This window comes from Nuphar pumila, chromosome 16 (genome assembly GCF_984573655.1).
Source record: "Nuphar pumila chromosome 16, dmNupPumi1.hap1.1, whole genome shotgun sequence".
In the NCBI taxonomy this organism is placed as follows: Eukaryota; Viridiplantae; Streptophyta; class Magnoliopsida; order Nymphaeales; family Nymphaeaceae; genus Nuphar; species Nuphar pumila.
This window is the reverse complement of record NC_143264.1, coordinates 44,985,474-45,003,606: the sequence shown is the minus strand read 5'-3', so window position 1 is coordinate 45,003,606 and position 18,133 is coordinate 44,985,474. Positions and strand designations below refer to the sequence as shown.

Below are 18,133 nucleotides of genomic sequence, written 5' to 3'. Positions count from 1 at the left end.
TAACCTTATGCCTACGGGAGTCCAATTTCAACTCCCAAAATTGTTGTATGGATCGGTGCAGGCAGGACCTTTTAGATTCACATGAGCAAGGTGTTGCCCCCTGTAGAAATCCAAAGTGCCAATTATCAAAAATCAATGTGTCCAACATTGTGCAAGCAACTACAAAGGACAACCAACTAATGTCAACACTCACTATAATCAATGTCCACAAACAAATCTACAAGAGTTTGTTACTAAGAAATGTTGAAAGAATAATAATACATAAAAAGGAAAGCAACAACAAGTTGGTTACTAAATAATGACTGAACTGCAACACAAACTAAGGCAGCAAGCAATTTTTCTGAGCAGGAAAGGCATAGACAGAAATAAATAGGCTAACCATTCTTTAGGGTCCAAAGAGGAGAATGGCGAAATCTATAGCTGGTGTTATAATATTTCTATTGGGAATGTGCTTTGATATCAAACAACTCAAAGTTCACAAATGCAAAGCAACAAGAGCAAGTCAAGCATTGTCAGGAGAAAATACCACAGAAGCATTCTTTGACATTGAGAAATTCATACTGCAATTGCATGAACTACAATGCAAAATACACAAATACAGATCCTAACTTGCAAAGCTTGCCCAGGATAAAAAGGGAGCCCTTTGCTTGTGGCAAGCAAAATGAGTTACTTGTTTAAAGGTGCAGTGCAATCTGAGAACCGCAAACCAGTAAGTGAAATACCACTCTGAACTATGTGCCCACAACAGAGACTTCTTCTTTTCCCAGAGAAACTACCAATTTTTTCAGTATGACCTCTGTCGGCTGGTGAGAATTTTCAACAGCCTTGGAAATCATCGCCCATCCTTCCCCATGCTTCGGCTCTGCAGCTATGCATCTCTTCAGCACATCTGCTTGCTCTTCTTCTGTCCCATGCTGAAGTTCAAATTTGTAGTACCATGCCCAGAAATCTCCAATGTCAGGACTAAGTGTTACTGCTCTGTTAAACCAAACCCTAGCCTTGTCTACCTTCCTGTCATGCCAAAACAATTTGGCCACAGCAGCAATGACATAAGGATCGTGATTGCATCTCTTGATCGCATCTTGGCTCTTGGTTTTCCGTTGCGGTCGTGGGGCCATCTCTATAGATGCTGCCCACAGTATCCCACTTGTTGGGCACTCCTGCAACGCTTTAGCCATGAGGGCTTCGGCTTCCCTTTTGTTTCCATGTCTAGATTCAGCCCGAATTGCAGCAAGCCATAGATCTGGGTTTTGTGGATTCTTTCTCCTTGCCATTGTAAGGACAGCTCGGGCTTTGCTTAGCCCATTCATTTTCTCCTCCAAATTAGCAACGGAGAGCCAGAGTGGAACGCGATCTGGACAGTGCTTCAGGCCAGACGAATATGCTTCTTTAGCTTCCTCTAAGCGATCAAGCCGTTCCTCTAGCTGCCCAAGCATAAGCCATAATTTAAAGAATGACGGAAAAAGTTGCAGGCCCTCCTCCAACAATCTCCTTTCCTCCGAAGTGTTTCCCAACTCTCTCTCAACGATGGCAGACTTCATCCACACTCTTTCTGTGCCTCCTCTCTCCCGAGCCTTTGCTAGAAGCTTTCTTGCTCTCTCGTGCTCATGATTCTCAAATTCGAGCTTAAAAGCAGCAAGCCATATCTCCTCCGAGTTCGGAATAGCAGCATATGCTTCCTGTAGAATAGCTCGAGCAGCAGGGACGTCACCCGCAAGCCACTTCTCTTTGGCACCCATCAACCACAACACTTCGGCCTCGGGCCTATAAGTGACGGCCCTCCTGAGCAAAGCATCAAGAGATTCCCTTGTCCCATGGCTTTTCTCGAGTTGTGCTGCTTTGAGCCATATGCTCTTCTTGGTTACAAACACAAAGAGCGCGTGAGCATAAATGGCTCGTGCGGTCTCTATCGAGCCCCTCTTTTTGCATTCCTCCGCATCAGCAACCCACGTCCTTTTGCGATCTTCCTCTTCCACCCCAACACCAATGGTGTTCCTGATTATAGCTTCGCATGTGGCAACGGAGCCTGCCCTCTCCGCAGCCTCTGCCTCTTTCATCCAAGCCTCCCTGTCGATCTCCAGCCCTTCCCTCTGCAACGATCTAATACCCCTCTGTATGATCTTCCCCACCATTTCCGCGTTCCCGTTTGCCTCTTCCAATTTCGCGGCTGTGATCCAAATGCTCGGCTCCTTGGACAGCTTCTCTCTAGCCTTGTTAAGAACCTTCTTTGCTTGATCATACGTCTCCAGCCTCGCCAGAGCAAGCCAGAGCTCGACGTGCAAGGGGCAGCACTCCACGGCCCTCTGAAGCAGGAGCCTGGCATCTTCCTCGTTAGCCAATTCGACAACAGCCTTCCAGAGCCTAACAGAGTCCGGGATGTGCTCGAGGCCCTTTCGCAACACCCGGCTCTTGTTCGCGTCGTCCTGCTCGAGCTTTGCCGCCTGCATCCAGAGCTTCACGGAGTTGGGGATGGCCTTTACGCCTCGGGCAATCACAGCCTTGGCCTCATCGGGGCTAGCCAACCTACATGCCTCCAGCCAAACGTCCTCATTCTTGGGGCACTCCTGACACCCCCTCTGTATCAACTGCCGGGCGACTTGAAGCTTTCCAGCTATCTCCTCCAGCCTCGCGGCGGCGATCCATCCCGGTGGGTTCTTCGGATCTGAATTCGTCACGGACTTGAGCAGCAACCTAGCCTTCTTGATATCAGAAATCTCAGCATCGCTGGTGATCTTCATGCTCCTGAGATCGGTGAGATACCCTCTCGGGTCGACCACCGTCAGTCCGGTCACGGAGTCGGACAATCGGTCCAGTTTCAGCGACAGCACGGTGCCTCTTCCCTCACCTACGGCCGTCAGGTCCGTCACAGGAGTCTGAGACCAGGGAGTCTCCGTCCCGCCGGCCGCCCTGCTCTTCGGATCGAGCGCAGTGACCTGCTCCTTCTCCTGTCTAGCCTTCTCAAGCAGAGTGTCCGGAACAGGAACGAAGCTCTCGAACCGCTTCTTCTTGTTCCTCAGCGAGTAGTCCCCTATCTCCGGGATGCTCTCCCACTCTTCAGCCGTCACCGCGCTCAGCTTCCTCTTCAGATCCGCAAACTGCTCAGTGATCTTAGGGTTCGAGGCCCTGTACTTCTCGATCTCCTGCTTCAGGCGGGCCTCCCTCCGATCCTTTCTCCTCGAGTCCATCCGCCTGTCGATGCTCTCCCAGACAGAATCCGCCTCCTTGTCGTCTTCGTCGTACTCGGCGGAGGCGAAGAGGCCAACGTCGTTCCCCTCGAACTCATCGAACTTCTGGTTCTCGTCGTACCCCTTGTCATCGGCTTCCTCTTCCTCTTCCTCGTCGGCAGCGCCGCCTCTCCCTCTTCCTCGGCCGACTCCGCTGGCGCCGCCGCCGCCGAGGGTCGTGGCGGACCGATCGGGGAGGTCGGGGGCCGCCCTCGCGGGACCGATATCGGACCGTGTGGTGAAGCCGGTCGCGCCTCGGCCGAGACCGGCGACGTAATTGGGCGGGGGGCGGGAGCTCAGGAACTCCAGCCGCGGCCTTGGAGGAACGGGGGCCTGCATCCCTCCCACCAGGGGAAGGTGGAGAGCGAGGGACGAACCACGAGCGACGCCCAACTCGGAGAGCAAAGCAGCATCGCCCGCATCTCCCAAAACCCTAGTCGACAGGATGAGGCGTTGGAGGGAAGCAGGGATGCCGGCACGGCGCTCAATCGCGAGCTTGAGGGACGTGAGGGTGGCGGACTCGGGGTTTAATTCCACCGCGAGGGTTCTGCCATCGAATAGCCTGACGAAGACCATGGTGGTGGTGGTGGTGGTGGAAGAGGAGGGAGACGAAGCTCAAACTGCAACCTTTTGAAACGGGATTGAGAACGAGGAGAAGAAACGGAGACGGTGCCTTGGAGGCTACACACACACAAGAGAGAGAGAGAGAAACGAAAAGGAAACCGAGAGAAATAAAAAAGAAGAGAGAGGATCGCGTCAGAGGCAGCTCCGTCAGAGCTGCCTTGGATGTCGCTCATCTTAAATATGAACGACACTCATCAAAACAGTGAACAAAGCTCATTGTGAGCTGCTCATTTTAAACCATTCCCATGCCGTCCATCCGAAACGCACATGAAAAAAAATGGTGGGGTCCATCGAAGTGATGGGCATCTCATTCGTTCATCTTAAGATCAACGACATCCAAAGTGATCTGACTGATCCCATCTAAAAAAGAAACACATGAAAGGAGAGCTGCCTTGGCTAATCGGCTAATCTCTACCTTTAGATTTCCAAGCTTCAATGATCGACGGATGGAAATTAACCGGTCTTTCCAAGCCCTCAACGTGAAAAGATCAGGTGCAGTATGCTTGCACAAATATTTGTACATTAAGCACCTGATCACCATCCATCTTGGAGACAGAGTCTGTCAGGTGTGGGACGGGCGATCAGGTGCTTACCGCTTCTCATTGAGCTAAGTCGGGTTTCCGGTTCGGGATTATTTGCAGAAACACGACCAATCCTTTTACGTAATTCAAATTCACACATCTCTTGAATTTTTGCAACATGCATGCTCATCGCAAACGCCGTGCGGGTCCGACAAACCGGTTACCAGTTAGTTTAAGTTATTTGGACATGCACATTGCCAAATAGAGGAGAGGGTGTTGTGTGTTCTCCCCATAACACAAATTCGCGTGTTCCGGTGTGTATGGAGGAATATCTTGGGACTCGCGATAACTCATATGTCAATGTTGCTCATGATGACTTTATAATAAAATAACATATAAAAAAGGTAGATGTGTTTTTGACAAAAATGTCCTCCCGTAAGATAGATATGCATTGGACGAAAATGTCCTTCCGCTACTCGTAAATAGATTTGCATGTTCCGCCTTTGTTTTTAGCTTGTATTACAACACATGGTTATCTTCTCATTCCTGCTTTGTGTTAGATAGAAAATATTTTCGGATTCGTTCCTACCTCATCGAGATAACTATAAATCGAACGACTGGTTCGATCATTGGTGGGCGTCATAGAGGGATTTATCAGCCATCTCTTTTTACAGTCATCTCTTCTTCTTCGTTTTCGTTAGGCAGTATAGAAAAAAACAATGATGCGCAAACATTCTAACAAGTGTCATTAAAGCGTGGTGAGTATCTTTCCATGTCATCATGCTATTGTTGAAAAATGTATGTCGTCGTGAATGTCATTAAGGCATTGTTTTGTTATTGCAGGTAGATTTTATCATTTCGACGGTTGAAAACTTGAAGATATTTGTAAGATGTTGGGACCTATTGACAAGAATGCTTGGTTACAGATGCGAGCAAGGGCCTCTACCTCATCCAGTATCGTCCATTCACTCAGTATACGCAATGTAACGCAAATCGTGGTTGAAGTAACACGTATATCAATTTTTGAGATATTGTTTTGTTTGCTAATGTCGATTTGTAATATATTACGGTGAATTACCGTATATTGATTTGTAAGATATTATGTGTTTTCTAGTATTGATTTGTAAGCTATTGTTTTGTTTGTTAATATCGATTTGTAATATATTATGCTGAATTGTTGTATATCAATTTATAAGATATTATGTGTTTTCTAGTGTCGATTTGTGAGATATTATTTTGTTTGTTAATATCGATCTGTAATATATTATGTTGAATTGCCGTATATCGATTTGTAAGATATTATGTATTTTATAGTGTTGATTTGGTGATATTGTTTTGTTTGTTAATATCGATTTGTAATATATTATGTTGAATTATCGTATATCAATTTTGAAAATATTATGTGTTTTCTAGTGTAGATTTGTGAGATATTGTTTTATTTGTTAATATCGATTTGTAATATATTATCTTGAATTGTCGTATATCAATTTGTAAGATATTATGTATTTTCTAGTGTCGATTTATGAGATATTATTTTGGTTGTTAAACTCGATTTGTAATATATTATCTTGAATTTTCGTATATCGATTTGTAAGATGTTATGTGTTTTTCAGTGTCAATTTGTGAGATATTGTTTTGTTTGTTAATATCGATTTGTAATATATTATGTTAAATTACCATATATCGATTTGTAAGATATTATGTATTTTCTAGTGTCGATTTGTGAGATATGGTAAACAGTTGTTAATATCTATTTGTAATATATTATGCCAAATTATCGTATATCGATTTGTAGGATATTATGTTGAATTGTCGTATACCAATTTGTAATATATTATGCTGAATTGTCGTATATCGATTTGTAAGATATTATGTATTTTCTAGTGTTGATTTATGAGATATAGTTTTGTTTGTTATTATCTAATTGTAAGCTATTATGTTGTTGCTTTGATATTGTGATTCATTCAATCATTTATTTGACTTGCTTAACTAATCGGTAGTTGTTGTTATATGCATTTTGAATAAATCATAGTAAATGTATGTGCTGGCTAACGCAAATTCATATTTTGCTCATGACAGTGTTGAGCATATCAACTAGTTGCAGTGAAGATGATGTGTCTCAATCACTGGAAAGTCATGGAGCAACGAACATTCGTACTATCGACGCACATGAAGAAGTGAATATGTGCACTAATGATGCACATGATAAGAAGGGTGCAGGCATTTGATTCACTCTAGACTTGAATATTCCAGCAGACGAAATGCAATTCGATAATGATATTTCAGCAGACGAAATGCAATTCAATAATGAGGTAGACGATCATGACAGTGCACTTGACAAAGGTGCATGCACCTCAAGTCTACGTGATAGTACACTTGACTCTCTTCTCGTAGATAAAATGCAGTTTAATAATGAGAAAGCTGCATACAAATTTTACAATGATTATGCCTTAAAACTCGGATTCAGTGTTATAAGGTATTCTTAGGCAAAAAATGCACAGAGTGTCGTGGTGAGAAAGGCATATGTTTGTTCTAAGCAAGGTAAGAAGAAGTCAAGTGGAAATCCAACATGGAGCAAGCCAGATTCAAGATGTGGTTGTCTAGCGAGAATGGTGTTAAGAAGACTTCCGAATGGGAAATATGTAGTTCGTATTTTAATCAATAATCATAATCATGAATTAGCTCATTCATTTATGACTCTTATGTTAAGGTTACATCGTAAAGTAACTGAAGTGCATGATGCAATTATTGAAATAGCTGATAGCATCGGCATTGCACCAAGGAAGACATACAATTTATGTGCGCACATAGATGGTAGTTACGAGAATGTAACATTCACACCTGTGGATCTAAGAAACCATTTGAGAAGGAAGAGGTCAGACAACATGAAGAATAGAGGAATATGTTCTTTGGTTGATTACCTATAAAAGAATTCAAGCAATGACCCTGGTTTCTTTAGTGCAATGCAACTGGATGAAAATGGGTATGCTGTGAATATGTTTTTGGCAGATTCAAAGTCAAGAGTAGATTATGAATGCTTTAATGATGTGTTTATTTTTTATACGACAGTAAAGATTAATATGAAACAGTGGCCATTTGCGCAGTTTGTCAGAGTGAATCATCACTCATGGAGTTGCATATTATGCGGCGCTTTTTTGTATGACCAGACCAAGGAAACCTTTGAGTGGTTGTTCAAAGTATTTACACAGGAAATGAATGAGAAACACCCTAGAGCTGTACTTACAAATGGTGATCATGTAATTGCGGTTGCAGTGTCTCATGTATGGCCATATGCCCATCATCGCCTATGTTTGTGGCATATCTTTTAAAATGCAGTAAATAACATATGACACATTTTTAATCAGAAGACAGGGTTTGATAAAAAGTTTAGAAAATGTGTACTTGAGAGCATGAATGAGGTCACTTTTCTGTCTGATTGGGAGCAAATGATCCAGATGTACGACCTTGAAGATTGTGTGTGGTTACAAAATTTATATGTAGACAAAGAGAAGTTGGCATTGGCATATGGAAGATAATACTTTTGTGCAGGTATGATAAGCGCATAAAGAGTTGAATCTATGCATGCCACACTGAAAAAAAAAACTTGTATTCATGTTTAACAATGTTTCGCTTCATGGAACAATATGAATTATTTGTATACGGTCTTAGACAGAATGAGCTTGAACAAGCTATGAAATGCTTCAACACCCTCCCTATAACTTTGGGCATGAAAATATTGACGTGACCTGCAGATCTGTATACAATAACTGTATTTGAATGGATTAAGGAGGTTATACAGGTCATAAATTGCAACATAGAAAGATATATGTAATATGAGAATATGCACAAATACCATGTTGGATGGGAGAGCGAAGAGCAACCAAAAAGGAAAGAAGCACATGTTATGTATAATATTGACAACAGAACAGTTGAATGTACGTGCAAAATATTTGAATTCAAAGGTATTTTATGTCATCATGCATTAAAGGCACTTAATCAAGAGAAGATACAAGAAATACCTGAGTCATATATAATGCGAAGAATGATGAGACAAGCAAAGATTGAACTGCTGGATACAAATAATGTCAGTTCATCTGGTGTTGATAAGAAGTGCCACATAGCCTCCCGTTACCAACAACTATGTATGTCACTTATGCATGTTGCAGATTTGGCATCAAAAAGCGAAGAAGCCTATGTATGTATGAGAAAAGTGTCAAGAAAATTACTTGAAAAAATGCAGTTAATTCATCATGAATCTGTTGCAGCTCTTGAAGACCAATCTAAGAAAACAGGATCGAACAACGTAGGTGAAAATCATGCTTCCCCTGACCGTTATGATAAGTTGTGCCGAAGCATCAACATCATCTTCGATAAGTCAGGAGTAAACCTTGTAGATTATGATGAAAATATTCACCTAGCTAAGGGTATCAAAAGGAAACCTGCCTCTGATCGCAGTCGTCAGAGGACAAAGGGTGCACTGGAATTGGTTTGCAAGAAAATGTGTAAGAAACAACCAACCCCTAAGCAACCAAGCCCTTCGCATGAACATGTATGTAATATAATATATTGCTTCCCATGTAAATTGTATTGCGTGCAACTTATCAATATCTAACTTATATAATTTCCAACATGCAGCAATACCCCATAGACGTGCATTACAACGTTGGAACCTGTAATTCCCCCGACCTATTTGAGTGAAACGATGGCATGAGTTTGACAAGTCTTTTGGTATGTAACAATTTTGGGAGGATGTTTGCATTTCTTGTTGAACTTAATTTAGTACCTGATATTGTTCTGTTTAATGACAGGCTCAGTTTAATTCAAAAGTGAGCAACGCAACACAGGAATCGTGTGTGGATTCTTCAGCTATAAAATAGTTGTAGCATTTAACTTTCATTAGTGTAAATCGTTGTAATGTTTAGCATTCTATAATTCTTTATTGTAATTCTATAATTCTTTGTTGTAAATCGATAATTCTTTGTTGTAATTCTATAATTATTTGTTATAAATCTATAATTCTTTGTTGTAAATCTATAATTCTTTGTTGTAATGTTATAATTCTTTGTCGTAATTCTATAATAGAAATTATACTACAAATATCATAAAACTCGACACTAGAAAACACATAATATCTTACAAATCAATTTAAGCATAATATATTATAAATTGATATACAACAATTCAACATAATAGCTTATAAATCGATATTAACAAACAAAACAATATTTTACAAAAATCGACACTAGAAAATACTTAATATCTTATAAATCTATATACAACAATTCAGCATAATAAATTACATATCGATATTAACAAACAAAACAATATCTCACAAATTGACACTAGAATACACATAATATGTTACAAATCGATATACAGTAATTCAGCATAATATATTACAAATTGATATTAACAAACAAAACAATATCTCACAAACCTGCTTATTCTGAGAAAACACATAATATATGATTTGTCGTCTCGGTGAGTTTCGTGTAACCATATATTTGTATGATTTATGAAGTTACAATATCTCACAAATCGACACTAGAAAACACATAATATCTTACAAATCAATATACGACAATTCAGCATAATATCTTACAAATTGATATACGACAATTCAACATAATATATTACAAATCGATATTAACAAACAAAACAATATCTCACAAGTCGACACTAGAAAACACATAATATCTTATAAATCGATATACGACAATTCAGCATAATATATTACAAATCAATATTAACAAATAAAACAATATCTCATAAATCGACACTAGAAAACACATAATATCTTACAAATCGATATATCAATTTAGCATAATATATTAAAAATTGATATTAACAAACAAAACAATCTCACAAAAATCGATATAATAACCTATAAATTTATAGTAGACATCGTGTTAGGAAGCAATATCTGCAAATCGATGATAAAATATCATAAAAATCGAGAGGAAAATTCATATTAATAGCTTACAAATCGTTATTAAGAATCAAAATATAAATCGATATTAAAAATTGATTTGTAATATATTATGTAATATTATATCGATTTGTAAGATGTGTCAATTTACAAGATATTTGTATTATGATTTTGAAACATGTGCCTGCAGAATTGACATTATTGCGATTTGCGTGCTTGAAGTGGTGATTTGCGTATTCAACACACGTGTGCTAGGTGCGTAATTTTGGTTTATAGATCAATGTGAATTTTGTACACACTCTTACAAAATTTGTATACACAGTCTACAAAATCTGTTACAAATGTTTGTACATAAAAAAATTGTCTTGTTCGGGAAATTGAATGTTGAACCAAAAATTGCTATCTCTCTTTCAGCAGTAGAATGTAACCATCTTTACGTTATCCTTGAGAACAGGTAAACATTTAAAACGGCTTCCTCTTACTCCTGGGGGCCTCACGTCGTTCGTTGCTTTATAGGTAATCTTGTAGTATGGGGTTTTGTATCTTTTGCAATTAGAAATTTCATCAATTTTTTGCATAGTTTTGTGCAAAATCCAGGAATATCATCCTGAAAAAAAAAACCTGAAAGTCAGACCAATATAGAATTGTAGTCAACAATAATATAGGATAATAAAACATGTTTAAGTGTACAACATACAACGGTGAATTCTTGTACTCATACATAGTATATTGCTTAAATATACTTCATTATAAAGATGTCACAATCGATGCCATTATTTTATAAAGGAGCATCATCTGCGACGTGAAGCCTCCATGGGCCAATATCGACACCCAACATGTCTCTGAAAAATCTAACCTGTGGTTTATGCAAAAACAAGTAAATTTTGGGCCACGGTAGAAGATATGATAATCTTATAGATAGAAAATTACTAAATGCACAATGTCACAGTCTACACCAATGTTATAGTCCAAGGAGTTGTATAACCATATTTTTTGTTTTCATACATCCCACACGTATAAGACCCAATGATTTTCCGATTGCCACAATGTAGGAATCAATATCTGAAAATCAATGTTAAGAACCAGCATATAAATCGATATTAAGAATCAAAACAATATCTTAAATCGATATTATGAATCAACATATAAATTGATATTAAGATTTAGAATAATATTTTAAATCAATATGTAAATTCCTATTGATAACTTAAAATATATATTGAGAATCAACATAGAAATCGATATTAAGAATTAAAACAATATCTTAAATTGATATTAGGAATCAACATATAAATCGATATTAAGAATCAAAACAATATCTTAAATCGATATGTAAATTTCTATTGATAGATTAAAATAGATATTAAGAATTAACATATAAATCGATATTAAGAATCAAAACAATATCTTAAATCGATATCAAGAATCAGCATAGAAATCGATATTAAGATTCAGAACAATATCTTAAATCGATTTGGAAAATTGTATTGATATCTTGAAAATTGATATTTAGAATCAAAACAATATCTTAAATCGATATTAAGAATCAAAACAATATCTTAAATCGATATTTAGAATCAACATAGAAATCAATATTAAGAATCAAAACAATATATTAAATCCATATGCAAATTCCTATTGATAGCTTTAAAATCGATATTAAGAATCAAAACAAGATCTTAAGTAGATTTAACATCTTACAAATTGATATGGTCACAAACCTTTTCAATTGACGAAAAGTCTATCATTTGGTCATCGTCACCCCAGTATTGTAGTCCATCTAGAAATCCAGCCGCGTATGGCATTCGGCGGACGATACTCTGTTGAACGAAACAGTAATAATAGTAAGTTTAAAACATGCAGGTACATTAGTAAATCAAAAAAGAAAATAAATATATAAGATAATCGATATACCATAAAATAAGGGGTGACAACGCAGACCGGCATGGATAATCCCTTGCTTTGAATATACATGACGAAATCGTGTATAGTCTGTTTACAACAAATATGCACTTGTTAATATACATGATCATGACATACGTAAATGTATAACTGATAGTGGTTTCATACGTACAAAATTATTGATAGTGTGTCCTTCTGCAAATTCATCTCGCATCCGGTCGATATTCTCTTCGAGCACTTTACTGAGTTTTCGAGCATATTGTTTTATGGATGTTGCACTGAAATTAGCTGAATATTGAGTAAAGGAACAGTTGTATTATATTCAGTAAGCGAACTGTAAAAGACATAAAAAAGATGAAGCAGGTTAAAGGAATTGAATGTACCCTTTTTTGTAGACGGTCAACTGAATTGCAGTGTCCTTCTTTGACATCGATACAGTTTTTGTGACAATGGTGGTTAACTGAAATATCGGTTTTTTTGTTCGTTGCTCACGAAGCAGGAAAATGAAACGTCGCATGTTCCTTGCTCTTAAAGGAAACGTCTTGTGTTCCTTGCAGAACACACTACCAAAGTTGAGCGACGTTTCATTTCATGTCATTTCACGTCCCACCCATTTTTAAAATCACGCCCAAATATTATAATAATAAATTACATTTCGCATTAATTAAAAGACGTTATTTCATTTGCTAGTATCATCGAAATGATGTTAGTACATGTAAATGAAGGACACGTCGCATAACATTAGTAGTGTGTCAAATGACATTTACCTAAACTCTAGACCCTAAACCCTAAACTAATCTTGTGTGACGTTTATTGCACTTAAAGGAAATGCTACAAATAATAAACCCTAAACCAGTAATCACTTAACGATTGAGCAAACCTACGTACAAATCATGGTAACTTCATAATCGCTATTATAAGAATCGCTATACATAATAAACTTAAGACTAGTAATTGTTATACGATTTAGCAAACATAAGTATAATTCATGGTAACTTCATAATCATTATACCTATTAATCGGTATACTAAGTAATCGCTATCACAGGAAACACTATAAATAATAAACCATAAACTAGTAATCACTATACAATTTAGCAAACGTAAGTACAAATCATGATAACTGCATAATCGCTATACTGAGTAATTGCTATACTAAGTAATCGCTATCACAGGAAAAGCTATAAATAATAAACCCTAAACCAATAATCACTATACAATTTAGCAAACGTAAGTACAAATCATGCTAACTTCATAATCGCTATACTAAGTAATCGCTATCACAGAAAACACTATAAATAATAAACCCTAAACCAATAATCGATATACGATTTAGCAAATGTAAGTACAAATCATGCTAACTTCATAATCGCTATATTGAGTAATCGCTATTACAAGAATCACTATAAGTAATAAACTCAAAACTAGTAATCGCTATATGATTTAGCAAACGTAAGTACAAATTATGGTAACTTTATAATCATTATACATAGTAATCGCTATAAAGAGTAATCGCTATCACAGGAATCATGATACATAATAAACCCTAAGCCAGTGATTGCTATACGATTTAGCAAACATAAGTACAAATCATGAAAGAATTATATAATTACAAACCTAAGTTTATGTATTCTTGTCGATTTTTTAGTGGCACTTCTGTGTCACACTTATTAAGAAGAGAATTATATAATTACAACAAAGAATGATAGAATTACAACATAGAATTATTGGGATACACAAATCACATATGTTTACTCACTGACACTTGACGACTCAGATGAACATACAAATTGTCTCTTTCTTTTCCTTAGTAGAGTCGGTTTATTTGGTGGCCTCTTTATTCTCTTGATCTTATTAAACCCACTAGTAATCATCTCAACCAGTGATCCAATTTGTCTCCCCGAACTCTACATGTCCTTCTGTAACTCTTTATTCTCTCTCTCTAGCATCGCTAACCTTTTGTCGGATGATACATTCTCTTTTAGGAACTGTGTTTGCTCCTTATCGTGTACTGCAATAGAGGGAATCACGGAAAGTGCCAAAGGGACATGATGAACATTACGTCTATGTTGGAAGACGACACGATCAGGGACAAAAGTGTCCTTACTTTCAGGTTGCTTCTCCTCAATCTATCGATTTAGACGCATGGGTTGCCAGTATTGTTTGAAATAGTTGGGGTCATATTGTCGTTCTTTATAATCATATGGTATGGCATAAACACATCCTTTGTTCCAGCTATCCAATTATTTTCTAAGGTGTTCGTGCCAATTCACATTCCTGGCCCACCACTATTCATCTTCCTTCTCAATAGCACAAGCACTTTTGGTACCAACTGTCCTAAGCCAGCTTGTAGGAGTACTCGACTACCATGATGCAACTCGGTTTCACATTTGCTAAAGAGCCAAATATCGCAGACAGACAGTCTCACAACCATAACAATAACCACTTCGTCTTCATCTTCCCCATCTCCATACGGTCTTCAGACAACCTGTACAATCGAGATTGTGGTTTAGATATAGACATAATTATTCATGCAAAATATTGAATGTGATAACGATTTGTACTAAGGAAGACAACATCCTAAAGCGATGATTACTTAAGAATGCTAAACATTATAACAATTTACGCTAATGAAAGTTAGATGCTAAGGAGATAACGATTTATACTAAGGAATACCAAATTCTAAAGCGGTGATTACTTAACAATGCTAAACATTATAACAATTTACGCTAATGAAAGTTAGATGCTAAGGAGATAACGATTTATACTAAGGAAGATAAAATCCTAAAGCGATGATTACTTAAGAATGCTAAACATTATAACGATTTACGCTAATGAAAGTTAGATGTTAAGGAGATAACGATTTGTACTAAGGAAGACAAAATTCTAAAGCGGTGATTACTTAAGAATGTTAAACATTATAATGATTTACGCTAATGAAAGTTAAATGCTAAGGAGATAATGATTTGTATTAAAGAAGACAACATCCTAAAGCGATTATTACTTAAGAATGTTAAACATTATAACGATTTACGCTAATGAAAGTCAGATGTTAAGGAGAGAACGATTTGTACTAAAGAAGACAAAATTCTAAAGCGATGATTACTTAAGAATGCTAAATATTACAATGATTTACACTAATGAAATTATATGTTAAGGAGATAACGATTTGTACTAAGAAAGACAAAATTCTAAAGCGATGACTACTTAAGAATGCTAAACATTACAATAATTTTAAACCATTTACCTCATTTAATTGCAATCCATCTAAAATGAACTGAGTATTTTCCCCATTGACATTTATTGAAGCCCATTGGCCGATCTTGAGAAAACCATAAACCGCAAGGTCACACTGAGGACGCAAGACGACAATATGCTCCCACGTTCAGGCCTACAAAAACAATATATTACTAAGACTATAACCTTCAACAAGCTTAGTTTACAAGTACTAAATATGTAATAAACAAATACCTGAACAAATGACCAAAACCCCTCGACGGTTTTTGTACCCTTACTCGCACGGTAAAGTTGATTGTACAAGTGTGCGAGCATAGCAACACTCCATGCCCAGTTATTGACTTCATCTAAGTCTTCCAGAAACTGCAGCCACAAGTAACTTATTCTTGAACAAGAACAATCAGAAAATAAAGTAAGTCCAAAAAAATAAAGAAGGAATCCACGCAACTCTTGGTCAGTTGCTTCAGATGCACATGCAGTGGACCGGCCTTCTTATTTATTACAGAAAAAATGAACTTTCATCGATGAGGAATTGCTTCCACCAGAAATACACCCACGCCATTCCTCCATTGACATTCCTAGAAGGGTGGTGCAATTGTTCCTTGGGTTATAGTTTGAGATCCATGTTAGGACAGCACTTCCATGGCACTTAAGACCCGTAATCCATGCCACATCTTCTAGGGTCATGGTTATCTCTAAACCCCCAAATTGGAATGTGTTCGTCTTATGGTTCCACTTATTGACCAGGTGGGTCATGGTGTTCCAGCAATTTTCAAAATAATGCTAGTCCAGAAGGCCGCTGAAGTGCATTTTTCGTAATCAGTCTTTCTGATATCCACTCAGCTTTCTATACCACGACAGAACTACAAGCCACTGGCACCTCCTTTCAGCTTTTCATCTGATGCTCTGCTTCTCTTCTGACCTGCCTGTAACACAAAATATCAAATCACAATTAATCGCTATACATAGTAATCGCTATCGCAGTAATCAATATATATAGTAATCACTATACATAGTAATCACTATACATAGTAATCACTATACATAGTAATCTTTATAACAGTAATCACTATATAGAATAATTGCTATTCATAGTAATTGCTATACAGAGTAATCGCTATACATAATAATACCTACAACAGTACATCACGACATCCAGTAGTGATTAACGTACCTTGGTCACACTTTTCTCCTCTACATCCCCTCCCTTCCTTTGCTTTTGTACTTCTTCCTTACTTCGCTCTTTCACGTCCATCCTCTGCTTTTTCCTTTCTCTTTACTTCTTTTCTTTCTCCTGCTTCTTCCTTTATCTTTCCTTCTGTTCCTTGTCCTCCTTCTCCTTCCTTTGTCTTTCCTTCTCTTTCTCATCCTCATTCTTCTTCCTTTTGCTTTTCTTATCTTACTCGTCTTCCTTCTCCTTTCTTTGTCTTTCCTTCTCTTCCTCGTCCTCCTTCTCCTTCCTTTGTTTTTCCTTCTCTTCCTTGTCCTCCTTCTCCTTTCTTTGCCTTTCCTTCTCTTTCTCATCCTGAATCTGCTTCATTTGCCTTTCCTCTTCCTTCTTCTTTAATTGTCTTTGCTTCTCTTCCTCCTCATCCTTCTTTTTCAACTGTCTTTGATTCTCTTCCTCCTTCTTCTTCTTCCTTAATTGCCTTCGCTTCTCTTCATCCTTCTCCTTATTCTTTCTTTGCTTTTCCTTCTCCTCCTCCTTCTTTTGCCTTCGTTTCTCTTCCTCCTCCTTATTCTTCCTTTGATTTTCCGTCTCCTCCTCCTTCTTCTGCCTTTACATCTCTTCCTCCTTATCTTTATTCTTTCTTTGTTTTTCCCTCTCCTCTTGTTCCTTCGCTTCTCTTCCTCCTTCTCCTTATTCTTCCTTTGATTTTCCATATCGTCCACCTCCTCCTTCTTTTGCCTCAATTTTCTTTGCTTTTTTCATTATCTTCCTCCTTCCTTTCCTTTTTCTTCTCTTCATCATTCTTCTTCTTCTTTTTCGTACGTACTTCTTTATCATCATTCTTCGTTGGATTATCATCTTCAATATCTGATGGATTGGGCTCCGCTCTATACTTTACCAACAATTGTTCCTTTTCTTTATCATTCTCAATCATCATTATTTTGTAGTACGCTTCTAATTGCTCATACAAAGCATACTGTTCAACAATTTTGTCAAGAGATTTCCCCTCTAACGATAAAGTGTTTCTTCTCTTACGAATGTAAGCCATTGGTAACCTGCACAACACAAAAACTCACCAAGATGGCAAAGGGTGCTCCGGCAAAAGAAGACAAAGCATTAGATTTTTTGTGGAACGTTTATGGGGTAATATTGTGAGGACCTCCTTTTATAGCAGAGGAGTTTAATGCTTATGGGACCTATTATCGTCGCAAAATTTTTCCCATCTTCCCTTCCTTGCGGAAGAGAGATGGATGGGCTTTCGCGATTCAAACTTGACCGGATTTTGGAAAATGGTTTTGAAATACTCGCCTCCGTTTTGAAAATTGTGGGAAAATCCATGGGATGGGGCTCGACCTGTCGGTACGAGGTTCGACCGTTCCTGCCGCCTTTAACAGGGGTAATCGAACCAAGGACCAAAATTGTGCTTAACTTAGTAAAATCATTGAAATTGTGTTCTATCCTAAATGCACAGAGAATTCAGGCATGTGCTATGAGAATTTTGGAAAATGTAAATTGGAAAATATGAT

General features: G+C 37.9%; 1 protein-coding gene across 1 annotated transcript; it reads right to left on the bottom strand.

Moving 5' to 3' along the window:
- Positions 1 to 406: 406 nt before the first annotated feature.
- On the bottom strand, positions 407 to 3,976 carry LOC149813216 (protein STABILIZED1-like). Its single transcript, XM_089990753.1, has one exon. It carries the CDS (start codon positions 3,798 to 3,800, stop codon positions 732 to 734), a length of 3,069 nt encoding a protein of 1,022 aa, XP_089846879.1. The 5' UTR covers positions 3,801 to 3,976; the 3' UTR covers positions 407 to 731.
- Positions 3,977 to 18,133: the final 14,157 nt, after the last annotated feature.

Coding starts and splice junctions, on each gene's coding strand:
- LOC149813216 (XM_089990753.1), bottom strand. CDS start 3,800: ATGGTCTTCGTCAGGCTATTCGATGGCAGAACCCTCGCGGTGGAATTA.